The 15,049-nt window shown below is 38.2% G+C and overlaps 1 protein-coding gene across 2 annotated transcripts in view; it reads right to left on the bottom strand.

The window, feature by feature from the left end:
* Nucleotides 1–15,049, bottom strand: part of CWC22 (CWC22 spliceosome associated protein homolog) — a 63,129-nt gene that overhangs the window by 32,616 nt on the left and 15,464 nt on the right. For both annotated transcript variants that reach the window (XM_061135670.1, XM_061135673.1), the window contains exons 2-5: nucleotides 12,446–12,585; nucleotides 7,655–7,722; nucleotides 6,201–6,311; nucleotides 3,460–3,699 (exon numbers count right to left, since the gene is read on the bottom strand). In XM_061135670.1, coding sequence (XP_060991653.1) covers nucleotides 3,460–3,699; nucleotides 6,201–6,311; nucleotides 7,655–7,722; nucleotides 12,446–12,472 — 446 coding nt within the window. In that variant the 5' untranslated portion in view covers nucleotides 12,473–12,585. The remainder of the gene's footprint in view (nucleotides 1–3,459; nucleotides 3,700–6,200; nucleotides 6,312–7,654; nucleotides 7,723–12,445; nucleotides 12,586–15,049) is intronic.

The following is a 15,049-nucleotide window of genomic DNA, read 5'->3' as shown; positions in this document are numbered from 1 at the left end:
TCTCAAGTACTCTCAAGTTGCCATGAAAATACACAAGCAAGATATAGTAGACTTTCTTGACTCACCCGGAATCTGTTTTTCTTATAAGCATACCTACCTTCTATCCCAATCTTTTTCTTCACTACCTGGCAACTGAGTGATCATTTCAATCTTGGGCTAGAGTTTTCCCAGTTATTATCTCATTTCACTAGAGAAAAAGGCCTTGAAAACAGCTGCACTTTCCTACATAGTTTCTCATCATTTCAATTATTTTGAAAAGGGAAGGAAAGGTACTTAGAGAGAGAATGGTCATATATGAATTTTGATTATTTGCCTCAGTGTGGCAAAAAACTGTTAGATGTTATGGTCTAAAAAAAGTAGGGAAAAGAGAAAACTGTCAACTGTTTCACAGGTTAGTAAAAGGGTTGACAAACTACACCCAAGAGCCAAATTTAGCCTATAGCCTGTTTTTAGCAAATAAAGCTTTACTGGAACACAGCCATTCTCATTTGTGTACAGATTTTACCTACGGTTATATTCAACATAATAGTGAAGCATGCATCCTCAAGTTTTATGTCCAGCTGTTTGATATCCCATGAACTGTAGCTCGCCAGGCTCTTCTGTCCTTAGCATCTCCCAGACAAGAATACTAGAGCGGGTTGCCCTTTCCTCCTCCAGGAAATCTTCCCGATCCAGGGACTGAAGCCACATCTCTTACATCTCCTGCATTGGCAGGTGGATTCTTTACCACTCTGCCACCTGGGAAGCCCGGTAACGGTGAAGGGGAGTAGCTACAACAGACAGGATAATGCAAAGAGCCCAAAATATGTACTATCTGTGCTTTTATAGAAAAAGTCTGCTGACTCCTGGTTTGGTATAACTAGAAAGATCCATTTTAGTTCTAAAATATCAATAGTACTCTTGATTATCAATGAAAAATGGACACCACTAATAAGCATACTCTTTGCAGCCAAAGATGGAGAAGCTCTATACAGTCAGCAAAAACAAGACCGGGAGCTGACTGTGGCTCAGATCATGAACTCCTTATTGCCAAATTCAGACTTAAACTGAAGAAGGTAGGGATAACCACTAGACCATTCAGGTATGACCTAAATCAAATCCCTTATGACTATACAGTGGAAGTGAGAAATAGATTTAAGGGACTAGATCTGATAGACAGACAGCCTGATGAACTATGGACGGAGGTTCATGACATTGTACAGGAGACAGGGATCAAGACCATTCCCATGGAAAAGAAATGCAAAAACGCAAAATGGTTGTCTGAGGAGGCCTTACAAATAGCTGTGAAATGAAGAGAAGCTAAAAGCAAAGGAGAAAAGGAAAGATATTCCCATCTGAATGCAGAGTTCCAAAGAATAGCAAGGAGAGATAAGAAAGCCTTCCTCAGCGATCAATGCAAAGAAATAGAGGAAAACAAGAGAATGGGAAAGACTAGAGATTTCTTCAAGAAAATTAGAGATACCAACGGAACATTTCATGCAAAGATGGGCTTGATAAAGGACAGAAATGGTATGGACCTAACAGAAGCAGAAGATATTAAGAAGAGGTGGTAAGAATACACAGAACTGTACAAAAAAGATCTTCATGACCCAGATAATCACGATGGTGTGATCACTCACCTAGAGCCAGACATCCTGGAATGTGAAGTCAAGTGGGCCTTAGAAAGCATCACTACAAACAAAGCTATTGGAGGTGATGGAATTCCAGTTGAGCTATTTCAAATCCTAAAAGATGATGCTGTGAAAGTGCTGCACTCCATATGCCAGCAAATTTTGAAAACTCAGCAGTGGCCACAGGACTGGAAAAGGTCAGTTTTCATTCCAATCCCTAAGAAAGTCAATGCCAAAGAATGCTCAAACTACCACACAATTGCACTCATCTCACACGCTAGTAAAGTAATGCTCAAAATTCTCCAAGCCAGGCTTCAGCAATATGTGAACCAAGAACTTTCAGATGTTCAAGCTGGTTTTAGAAAAGGCAGAGGAACCAGAGATCAAATTGCCAATATCCACTGAATCATCGAAAAAGCAAGAGAGTTCCAGAAAAACATCTATTTCTGCTTTATTGACTACGCCAAAGCCTTCGACTGTGTGGATCACAATAAACTGTGGAAAATTCTGAAGGAGATGGGAATAACAGACCACCTGACCTGCCTCCTGAGAAACCTGTATGCAGGTCAGGGAGCAACAGTTAGAACTGGATATGGCACAACAGACTGGTTCCAATAGGAAAAGGAGTATGTTAAGGCTGCATACTGTCACCCTGCTTATTTAACATATATGCAGAATACATCATGAGAAACGCTGGTCTGGAAGAAGCACAAGCTGGAATCAAGATTGCCGGGAGAAACATGAATAACCTCAGATATGCAGATGACACCACCCTTATGGCAGAAAATGAAGAGGAACTAAAAAGCCTCTTGATGAAAGTGAAAGAGGAGAGTGAAAAAGTTGGCTTAAAGCTTAACATTCAGGAAACTAAGATCATGGCATCTGGTCCCATCACCTCATGGGAAATAGATGGGGAGACAGTGGAAACAGTGTTAGACTTTATTTTTGGGGGCTCCAAAATCACTGCAGATGGTGCCAGCAGCCATGAAATTAAAAGACGCTTACTCCTTGGAAGGAAAGTTATGACCAACCTAGATAGCATATTAAAAAGCAGAGACATTACTTTGCCAACAAAGGCCCGTCTGGTCAAGGCTATGGTTTTTCCAGTGGTCATGTATGGATGTGAGAGTTGGACTGTGAAGAAAGCTGAATGCCAAAGAATTGATGCTTTTGAACTGTGGTGTTGGAGAAGACTCTTGAGAGTCCCTGGGACTGCAAGGAGATCCAACCAGTCCATTCTAAAGGAGATAAGTCCTGGGTATTCATTGGAAGGACTGGTGCTGAAGCTGAAACTCCAATACTTTGGCCACCTCATGCAAAGAGCTGACTCATTGGAAAAGACCCTGATGCTGGGAGGGATTGGGGGCAGGAGGAGAAGGGGACGACAGAGGATGAGATGGCTGGATGGCATCACCGACTCGATGGGCATGAGTTTGAGTAAACTCCGGGAGTTCGTGATGGACAGGGAGGCCTGGCATGCTGCGATTCATGGGGTCGCAAAGAGTCAGACACTACTGAACGACTGAACTGAACTGAACTGAATAAGCATACAACTGCAAAAGGAATGGTTTGAAAACAGTAAAAGAAAAAAAAAAGATACGTGACCTTTCCTCAGACTTTTCCACTCATTCATGTAAAAAGTAAAGAGGTTAAGAGCTAATGTCAGGGAAAATATTAAGCAGAGCTCCAATGGAGCTTCTGAAGGCAGGAAGGAAAGAAGTATAATCTGAGATCTCTATCATTATGGACTCTGCATGTAAGATCTCAACAGTCAAGGTTAATTAGAACATAGATGACTTTTTTCAGTGAGAGTGTCATTGCCTTTATACACTTAGTGATGTTGACTTGCCTGTTTTTATCTGTAATCTGTTCCTGCATCATTCTGAGTTTTGCAGGAGGAATATATGCTCCACCAGTGCGAGTAAGAAGAGGATCCAGCTCCTCTTTCTTCTTCTTTGCAGTAGGTTCATCCTGAGCAGAGGAACTCTGGGTTACCGATGGTTCTGGACTTCTTCTCCCAGGAGATGGTGATTTTCGGGACCTTTTCCGATCCACATCTCTTTCTCTGCGTTTCTCTCGGTCTCTACCTCTGTAATACATTTTTTTGATGGAGAAAAGATGATACAAAATACATTATTAAATGAACTGCATACCAAATGAGTGAGACCATTTGGGGGCCACAGATTCAGATAAGGAAAAGGGGTTTGGTAGTGCCTCACAGAGAAAATGTAACTTAAACTAGGTCATCAAGGGTTGAGAGGATTTACACTGGGGGCAAGGTGGTGAGGGGACAGGGCGAAGGGAGGATGGCATTCTGCAACTAGTAGAAGACAGAACAAGTACTAAAAAACTGAGCAAGGTTATTTAGGCCAGAATAAGTCAAAACAATAACGAATAATGTACAACAGCAATTGGAAAGATGAGTTCAAGTCAGATTATGAAGTCGTAAAAGACAAGCAGCAGACTAAGTTTTTTATCCTGCAAGTGATTAGAAATCATTAATAATTTCTAAGTGGGATAGTAACATGAAAATAGTGTTTTCTAAAGAAAAATTGGCCTGTGATGTACGTGATAAGTTGTATTAAGGAGAAACCAGAATTAACCTCCAATAATAGCAATTTAGGAGTGAGACTATTATCATAAACTGTAATTTGAAATTGTTTCCTGATAGAACTGGCAATTTATTATAAATCTCAAAATATCAGAAGCTTCTGATTATTTTAGACAATGTGAAAAAACAAACCATTTTCTAGCCACAAAAACTCTTCCCTACTAATGCAGGTAACTATCCTTTGTAAAATGATTATTTAATGTTTTCAAACTATCAAGAAATAGCAAGAAAGAATGAATCTTTGCTTTTTGCTCTCTTTCCCCATTGAGCGTTTGTCCACTTTGCTGTTTTCTACATACATCTGCCTAGAAACTCAGATTATTCTGTTCATGCTTTGTGCAACCATGAGTTATTCTAACTATCACTGTACTGCCAGGAAAGCACTTAATAGATTTTACCTAAATCTAGAAGGTGTATTTGAAATAATACGTCTTAATACACGGAAAAGTGTGTTTCTAGTCACCTACCCAGGCAGCCGTGGAGAAACTGTTCTCCAGCTGAAGCACAAAGAGACCTGAGTGACTGCCCCATGAAGACACAGCCTGTACCTACCAACACAACGTGAACAGTGGTAGCGGGCAAAGTGGTTCCAAACAGAAACCCCAATTAGTCAAAGGCAGGTGCTCTGAAATCTAGCCACTGCTTTGTAATTGAGTCGAACATTTTACATTTACAGGAAAGAGCAACTCATTTTATATCTATTCTCTGTAGAGAACAGCTACATAAGGGATTTACTGACACTGGTTATGATTCTTCTGAGAAACACCAGGTAAGACTGCTTGTTGGCTCGTAAAATTGTGTCCTTATACAATTACAGTGTTTCTCCTTCAGAGTGCAGAAGTAATAGTTTTCTGAGTCTAAACAGAAATATTTCTCTTCAGGTGTTTTTGCATTGTTAGCCTTTATAGTCTACATAATAAACAATGTGCTTACTTTACAGTGTGTGTGGATCAAACCAAACTTTGTATACATACACTGGACTAGACAAAGAATTATAGTTAAGTAATACAGTCAGGGGTACGGATATAAACATGGGCTGGAGTCAGAATTGAGCTCAAATCTCAGTTTCATTATCCACTAGACAGGTAACAGCAACCAGTGGTAACAATCAGTTCTAAGCCACTTCCTTACATGTAAATTGTGAGATATAGTATCTAGTATGTAAGAGTTTTGACGGCATTTGAGAAGGTCTGAGAATGCCTAGCTCACCAATTACGGCTGTAGCAGTTGCTCTTATTAAAGTGTCATTAGGGTGACGGCAGATAAACCTGTCTTTTGGAGGTTAATTTAATCGGACATTTATAAGGACAGGTTACATATTAGAAAGTAAGCAGTGAAAAGGAAATTGTTGCTGCAGATATCAAATAATGTGCTTGGTTCCAAACTATGGAGAAATCTGATTAAAATTCTAGTGTGGTATAGTCTGGGTAGTCATGGAATAGATGATATGAGAGAGACATCAAAAGGGATATAGAACTATGTGAACAACAGAACATGGTAGGCAGGTTCTGGAAACCAAATGACTAATAAAGTGGGCAGTCAAGTTCTCTAAGACTCAAGTAAGAATAACTTATACTTAGAAAATGGTAACTTCACTCTCAATGTCCCTCTGCCATTATGTAAATTAAGATCACTCAATATCATAAATGACTTTCATTCAGTAAACAATCTCAGAAACTCATATAAGCCAATTCCTCATATAGCACAGTGTAATGAATAAACGCTTGAGACCTAGAGTCAGATAGACGACTCTAGCACACTGGCACACTTTTAAAACATGAACAAATGACTTAACTTCTCTAAGCTTCATTTTCTTCATCTATAAAAGTCATGTATTTATTGCAATAAGAAGTTAAATTAAGTCCTTATTAGAAAGTCTGGCACCTAAAAACATCCACTTACTGCTAGCTGTCATTACTATTATGCATAAAGAAAATTTAAACAAGTATGTTTCTATAGTTAAAATATCCAATACTAACCGTGACTCCATGCTACTATCATAAGAACGTTCTCTCCTTGAACGCTCATAGTCTGACCTGCTGGAATCAAAGTAACCTCTATCCCGAGGAGATCTTTCTTGTTCTATGTATCTGACACATAAAATAAGAAAACCAAAGTTACAAGTTGAAAACAATGATGTTATACTTAGAAAAGTCATACATTGGTAATGGTGATGTAATTCTATGACTGTACAAAGTCCTATCAAGTGAATCTTAACAAACAGATTATTTTGTTGATATCTATTCATTTAATCATGATTATAAAAGCTTTCCACTGGTATGCAACAAAACAACTCCTAGAATTCACTTAACCAAGCTTGACATCCTGTCCTCAGTAGAAGATACTTATTTGCATATCATATATAGTTTAGCAGGGACAAAGCTATCCTCCTGCTGTCTAGCTGGCTCATTTTATCAAAGTACTGAATAGTGTCATTGGTTGTCTGCCACTGGTTGTCAACCACTAGTATCATTGGTTGGCCTCCATAAAATCCAGTTATTCTACTCCAAAAGGCTATTTTTATCAGCTCCTATTCTTAAAATCATATTATTAGATATGGGAGAATGGATTGAATGATAAGCAAACAGGGATAGTTAGTATAAGATCTGCCTTTTGAATCTCAAAAGGCAATAAAATCAGAGAACCTTAAGAGAAGTTAATACATACACACATGATAAATATACACAGTAACATAATCTATGTTTCATATGCATATCTACAATTTATTTGCATACACACATATGTATGTGTATGTCTACAGAGAGATTTTCTAAAAAATATATACAGGGAGGAGGTGATCCGTGAAAGACAATAAGTAGATGCAGAACACAGTAATTAACTTGTTGTGTATAAAGCAAAGGTTTTTTGAGATAGCAGAATAGAATATGAACAAAGTACACAGAGAATAAGAGATCAGACAACTGAAAGAAAATTTAGAAGATGCTTCTCCTTTCATAAATTCTTTTTCAAGGTTATAGCTTACTAAGTGAAATAACTGAAGTCATACTATGAAGGCATGATGAACATTAATGGTAACATTTCTGGGCATTTGAACTTAACAATTATGGTAAGATACATATAAAAACATTTTGAAAACTATAGAGAGCCATGTAAATATAAAGGATTAGTATTAACAGTAAAAGCACTTCAAAATAATGTGATTTCAACTAAACTTTCCATTTTATAAACTTCTATGCAGTATTTGACATATAAAATTATTTTCCTTCACCTAAAAAATTTCATAAAAATCTAGAATTATTTACTAGAAATTCGTAGAATAGTCATTCAAGGATGATCTGTTCTCAACCCCACTCAAGTAATATTGCCTGTAAAACCATCAAAAAAAAGTGAGTAAACTTAAAATTAGAAATCTAAGAGCTAAATAATTTCTTAAACTCATCATTAGGTATTTAGAACACATAAAATTGTTTACCTGTCTTCTGGAGAGGAGGTCCTTTGATATGAATTATAATTTTCCCTTCTGTCATGACCAGAAGAATGCTTTCAATGGAAAAAAAGAGAGGGAAGGAAATTTTAAAATTCTGTTAAAAAAACATACAGACAATGACATATGTGACATATGTATCTTGGAAAACTGGAAGTGCTTTAAAAATTATTTCAAAATATGCTTTTAAACATAAAAATAATTTATACTACCTAAATAAATTTTCAGGCCACTCCAGGTAAATGTCTGTTGCAGTTATCTGTTTACTACAGATCAAATACTGTCTTTAAACAACAACAAAAAAAACTCAAGGTATAACAGAAGAAAATAATTCTCAAATTTTCGATGCCACTTAGTTAATATTTTATTCCTATGTAATGAAATTCAGATAGTAAAGAAGCTGCCTGCAATGCAGGAAACCCAGGTTCAATCCCTGGGTTGGGAAAATGCCCTAAAGAAAGGAATGGCTACCCACTCCAATATTGTTGTCTGGAGAATTTCATGGACAGAGGAGCCTGGCAGGCTACAGTCCACAGGTCGCAAAGAGTCAGACATCACTGAGCTACTAATACTTTCACTTTCAGTAAGATTTAAATTTATAGAACACCATTTTTATAAAGGCCTTTCCTGGTGAAAACCACGACCAAAGGCCAGAGGTTTTCTTTCAAGAACTCACTTTTGTGGTTATGCCCAAGTCTTTTATAACATTGCACTTACGTTCTTATCTCCTTTGGCTTAAGAAAACCACAACATTAGTCCAGGTTACCAAATCTGGACAAAACAGAGGAAACTAACATTTACGAAAATTCATTTTTGTTTTCAGCAAACATTATTTAAGTGTCTGATATGGCATGTATGACACTATGGTAGGCTGTAAAGATTTTAAAAATATGACTTGTAAAACATAGCTCCTAAGCCAAATCCTTTGAAAAATAACATACAAAAAAGTAACTTCAATGTAATATGAGACTAAAGCTACATGTCACAATGAGAGAGAGAGATGAATCATCCAGTTTAAGAACATATCCTAATTTAAAAATCCAAATAATTTTAAGATGCCAAAATATTTATAAACAGGTAAATTTTTAAACCACCTATAAAAATGTTCATATTGACAAGCTTATTTTTAAGAATTAAATGATTTTTTAATTAACTGAACAGATTTTAATTAACTGAAAGGAAATACAGTAGGTTTTCAAAGAATCTTAATCTTGAAATCTAAGAAAAAAATAAATAATGAGTAATTTGTTCCACATACTGACATGCTTGCCTCCTTAATGAGAAAAAGTACATTCAAAAAGTGAAAATCATACTGCAAAGAAATGTAAACAAGCTCCAACGTCCTCTTACGTTACTGTTGTCAGAGGCTCAGTCATGTCCAGCTCTTTTTGACCCCACTGACTGCAGCCAAGCTTCTCTGTCCAGTCAAGAATACTGGTCGCCATTCTCTTCTCCAGGGGATCTTCCTGACCCAGAGACTGAACCTGGGTCTCCTGCATTGCAGGTGGATTCTTGACCATCTGAGTCACCAGGGCAGCCTTGCTCTTGTGTTATGACTAATTAGCAGCAGTTTGAGTCCATTATCACAAGTAAATTAATTGCTAATACAATCTCCTTAAGTACTGAATTTTTTGAATAATATACACTAATTAGACTAATGTGTGCTGGTGAATAAACATGTGATCAAAATTTATAATTTAAGGTAGTCAGTCTGGCTATATTTTATACTAAGTGCAAACATCCTAAAATCCGGTTTCTAATATGTATAACTTTTAAAAATTCTTTCACTGGGCAGCATAATTAAGTAGAATTGTTCAATATATATGACATGGGCTTCCATAAAACTTGACATCAAGATCCTAAACCAAATATGGAGCACAAGATTCATGCAGTTCATGGTAACGTCAAACACAGCATTCACTTATTTTTTATAAGACACAGCCCTTCCTCCAGCCTAGACACTCTGGGGGATAGAAAAGATAGGAAAAACCTTCAAGGAGATTAGGATCTTAGAGGAGAGATGATTATAAAGATTTCTACAGTTAAAAACATCAGATTATATGTGAGACAGATAGAGAATGAGAAGGGGAAGGAGCAGGGAGGGAGAGAAAACAATAGAACTGCACTCTCTACTTGTTCTTTTACAAGACATGACAATTATTTTGACTACATTAGGGAGAAGGCCTCAATTCTGTGCTAATGATTTTTAACACATCTCCACAACATCTGCTGTGAGCAAGAGGGAGAAATCAAAAATACTGAAGTCGTGACTCAGGATTTCATAAATGTGATCAGGTTAACCAATGGCTGCCACGCACAGTCAGTGCCAACAGGGGATCCAAGAAGGAACCAGCTCCAGGGCACACAGTGCAAGGGTGACCGTGAATAAGGGGATCCAAGAAGGAGCCAGCTCCGGGGCACACAGTGCCAAGGGAGACAGTGAGTAAGGGGAACCTGAACTGGGTTTCAGTACATCTTACTCAGTGAAAAATAACTTCAAAGTTTGACCCAAGTAATAGTAACCTGAATGTCCCTCTTTCCCTTATCAGAGAGGTTAGATTCGAAGTCAGAGCAGTAGTTGATGGTAATGTATTGTTGAAATGACCTTTAGAAATCCTCCGACTTTTTCCTCAAGCAAGCAAACACGGTACACTGAGTAGTCGCCTGCAGTCTCTGGCAATGCAGACAGCGGTGCGAGGCGGCGACAGGAGCAGGGAGCCTGTGTCCGGAGGCCCTGAACATCCCTTAGGCTCAGGGGGCAAGTCTTTAGAGCACAAAGAGAGGAGAGGCTGGAAGAGTTACGGAGCTTGCCTCTAACTGGCTAAGGAAGCTACGTAAAGTCAATGGAAAAATAAGGGATCCTCAGCTGAAGCCTCCTGAACCTTACAGATGAGACCTCAAAATATTAAGAGAGGATCTGAGGTAAGACCGGCCCAACCCAGCTAGTGGCCAACAAGATGGAGAGAGGAAGGCAAATGAAACTGGGAACTGGCTGAAGGGGGTTGAGCCACCGTGAACAGCTTGCTGGGGACATTTCCCACGCTAGGGTGATGCCCCAGAAGACCCATGTGGACGACAAAAGGAACACGTGGAGAGGCACAGTCTAAGAGAAACAGGAAGAGGACTCTGAGAAAGACCGAACACTTCTCCCTCTGTGTAAAAGGTAGCGGCTAAACTGAGTGCTCCTGTCTGACAGGGCTCAGCCAAGAGCCAGTTCTGCACACCATCTCCTTTCTCCTTAGGTCCCAACTCCTCCCATGGTCTGCCATCTACTAGGCCCACAACTAACTGTTTAGCTGTCAGTGGACCAACGAATACAAGTTCCAAAGAGGAAGATTTCAGAACACCATATGAAGGTATCTACTGACAGACGGCGCCAGCTTCCGGGACAGCGAACCCCCTGCCAAAGGAAATACGTAAGCACAGGCTGGATGTCTACCTAGGAGGGAGGCCTAGAGAGTGTCTTCTCATACTCAAAAGAGCTTTGAAGAGATGGCAACAGAGCCTGTCTCAGTCTGTAAGCATATCAATTCACTCTTATCAAGCATTCACACCTCAAGCCTGGTACCTGGGGCCTGCTGTTGAGGAGCTCCTATCTCACACTAAAGTAGGTTTAGGGGTGCAGAGGTGGTGCAGGAGGGGAAAGAAGTGTCTGTCTTCATAATCAAATAAAAATCCACCTTCCCCTTTACTGACTCCAAGATACAGGAAGTAACGTGCCTGCTTGTAGATCTATGGACCACACACACTGGCAAGTACATCTGTGCAGCCGAAACGGAAAGTAGTAGAATGGCTTGCTCTTCTGCAAGGTCCACTCAGAGGCAGAGGAACAGGTCTGAAGCAGATGGAGTTACAGTTCTTGTGAGCACGCTGACTACCTCTGCTATTCTACTTTTCTCAGCACCTGCTTCAGCCACACTGGGCTCTTCAGTTTTGCCTCTGTTGTTCCCGTTGCCGAGCACACTCCTCTCCCAGACATCTAGTGGGCTAACTCCCTCATTTCCTTCAAGTGTGTGCTCAAAAAAGCTCCTTTTCACTGGTCCCTCCCTATTAAAAACTGCATCAGCCAATTGCTACTGATCAACCTTATCCTATTTCTTTTTTCCATAGCACAATCTAGCATTTAACACTGTGAAAATACTACATAATCCACTTACATATTAAGTTTATGATCTATTTGCTTTCTCCACCACTAGAATGCAAACTCTACAAGACCAAGGAATCTTGTTTTATTCACCATTTTACCCAGAGTGCTCAAAACAATCACTGGGACATCGTAAGAATTCAGCGAATATTTGGTGAATAAACAAATGTATAAAGTCTAAACTACAGCACAAAATAAGTAGCCCATTTATTCATCTGTAATATGCAACAAGAGGTTCACTTGTAGACAGACATGCAAAAACTGTGACCAACTGAGAAAGAAGATAATCATCTTCCATTTACACTCATGCAGGAAATAATGCTCTTTAAGAAGGTGGAATTTCCTGCTGCTATTTTTCTTTTATATATACATGCTCACTCACATATACTTTCTTGATTTACACACACATGCACACACTCATACACACACCCTCCTCCACCCCTGTATGTTCTCTCAACTTACCACTTTACCATCTGGCCAAATATCTAGAGTTGAAATAGCATTAAGTTCAATGTGTGTATGACACAACTCTACTGTCTGGTTCTACTGCCCTAGTTATATAAATGCATTTTTGTTTAAACGGTAGATAAACGACTATGAGTTTATGTTCTTTATTATAAGTTTCAAACACTTACCTTTATTTGTGCCACACTACTTTTCATTTTCTTTTGCCAGTTGATGTGATATGTCAAAGACTCCTTAAGCTGGCCCAAATAACAAATACCAAACAGGATGAATTCCTTGACAGTTCACCTTTTCTGTCTGCAAATGTCACCTATAAAATATACCAAAATAAACCTTTGTTAACACTAATAAGAAGTGTGTAAAATAATGACCATGTCATTATTTTGGTAATTGTTGAAAAATGCTGAACTGACAGTTATGTTCACACACAACTGCCATTCAAGTATTTTATAATAATAGCATATCAGTAGTTTATAATTTATGGTATGGTATAAGGTAAGGAAATCACAAAAGTGAAATAGAAAAAAAATTAAAAGAGGTAGAGAATATACAGTAAAAACTGTGCTCAGCACCAAAGTAACTGAAAACAAAAAAAAAAAAATCTAATTTGAATTGGAGAAAGGATGATACAGATTATCTCGTCCAATCCTTTATTTTAAGGATAAGAACACTGTCAGATAAGTCATTTCAATGTTCTAAGTTATAACAATGTTCCAAGCTATAAAACAAGCTAGTGGCGGACTAGAAACCTAGCTTAAGGACACCTGATTAGGTATTCTTTTCACTGGACCACACACACAAATAATCTAGGTACTATAAAGTACAGTGATACACAGCTGCCATCACTTAATGCAGCTGGGGAGGTATATAAATCACTAAGTAAAGAAAAGTTTCCTTTACCATGGTTACCATGCTATCTAGATTAGTAAAAACAAAATATAGCTGATTCTTCACAAACGTGTCAATCTACAAAGTATAACTGCAATCTAAAGCACATCATTGCCCAAGGACTCCCAGAGCAGAGAGAGCCAGAGAAGGCAAGTCCCATGCGCTCAATACACTCTCCCAAATTTCTGACTACACCTGAACCCATACACGTGCTAAAGAGAGTCCTGCTCAGGACCACGGAACTGAACACAGATGTGAACAACTCAAGAGACAGATGGGTTCAAGAGACAGAATTTGCAACTTAAGCCTTATCAAATAATTGCCTAAAGGGTCACCATTCCTCAGAGGAATACACCAGAATCCAAAGTCTTAACAGAATAGTAAAATGTCCATGATACAATTAAAAAATAACTTCTCAGATAACTGTGGCCCAATCTTGAGAAAAAAGACAATCAAAGAAAACCAATACTGAGATACCAACCCAGATGATGAAATTAGCAAAAGAGGTTTTCAAAGCATAGTCAAAAGTGAAAAGGAAGACATGCTTGTAAGGAATAAAAATATAGAAAATTTCAGGGGAAAAAACCCAAAACAAAAAATGAACCAAATTGAAATTCAAGGACTGAAAAATACATGAAGCAAAAAACTCACTGGACAGATTTAAAAGCAAAATGGAGATAAAGGAAAGCCAATAAGTTTGATGTAAAATCATTAAAAACTATCCAATCTAAAGAACAGAGAGAGAAATTTTAATGAACTGTATCAGGGATATGTAAGACAATATCAATGGGCATTGTGTAATTAAGGTACAAGAAGGAAAGAGAGAAAGAATGGGATAGAAGAAATATTTCAAGAAATAACAGCCAAGATATCCCCAAATTGGATGAAAGACACAAATTTACAGACTCAAGAAGCTTGAACACTCCCCAACAGGATACATATAAAGAAAAACACACTTACACAAATAGTTATAAATAGTAGTCAGTAATCAAACTGCTGAAAACTAAAGATAAAGAGAAAATCCTGAGAGCAGTAAGAAGGAAAAACAACACATTATATAAGGGGAATAATTCAAATTATTTCTGACTTTTCTTTAGAAACTAAGGAGACCAAAAGACAGTAGAATAATCTTTAAAGTGCTGAAAGATTAAGAAACTGTTAACCTCCAGCAAAAATAATCTTAAGAATGAAGATGAAATAAAGACATTTTTCTGACTGAACAAAGCAAACAAAAACAACTAAGAGAAATTAAGAGAATGCATCACCAGCAGACCTGCACTGTAAGAAATGCTAAGGGAAATAATACCAGATAGAAGTATGGATTTTCAAAAAGGAAAAAGTAACACTGGAAATGGTAACTGTCTCAAGAAATATAAAAGACTACTTTTTCCTTTATCTAAAATACACAGATCTGTTTAAAGCAGAAACTATGTTGGCGAAGACTCTTGAGAGTCCCTTGGACTGCAAGGAGATCCAACCAGTCCATCCTAATTGATTCAGGAAATCAGTCCTGAATATTTATTGGAAGGACTGATGCTGAAGCTGAAACTCCAATAATTTGGCCACCTGATGCGAAGAACTGATTCATCTGAAAAGACCCTGATGCTAGGAAAGACTGAAGGTGGGAGGAGAAGGGGACAACAGAAGATGAGATGGTTGGATGGCATCACTGACTCAACAGACATGAGTTTGAGTAAACTCTGGGAGCTGGTGATGGACAGGGAGGCCTGGTGTGCTGCTGTCCATAGAGTTGAACACAACTGAGCGACTGAACTGAACTATAATGTCTTGAAAGGGCATAGTGTATGTATGCAGATATTTGTTGACTAAAATGGACCTACATGAGGCAAGGTTCCTGATTTTTTTCTGAGGCAGTACAATATGAA

Source organism: Dama dama, chromosome 33 (assembly GCF_033118175.1).
Source record: "Dama dama isolate Ldn47 chromosome 33, ASM3311817v1, whole genome shotgun sequence".
NCBI lineage: Eukaryota > Metazoa > Chordata > Mammalia > Artiodactyla > Cervidae > Dama > Dama dama.
The sequence above is the reverse complement of the archived record's forward strand: the minus strand, read 5'-3'. Positions and strand labels throughout refer to the sequence as shown.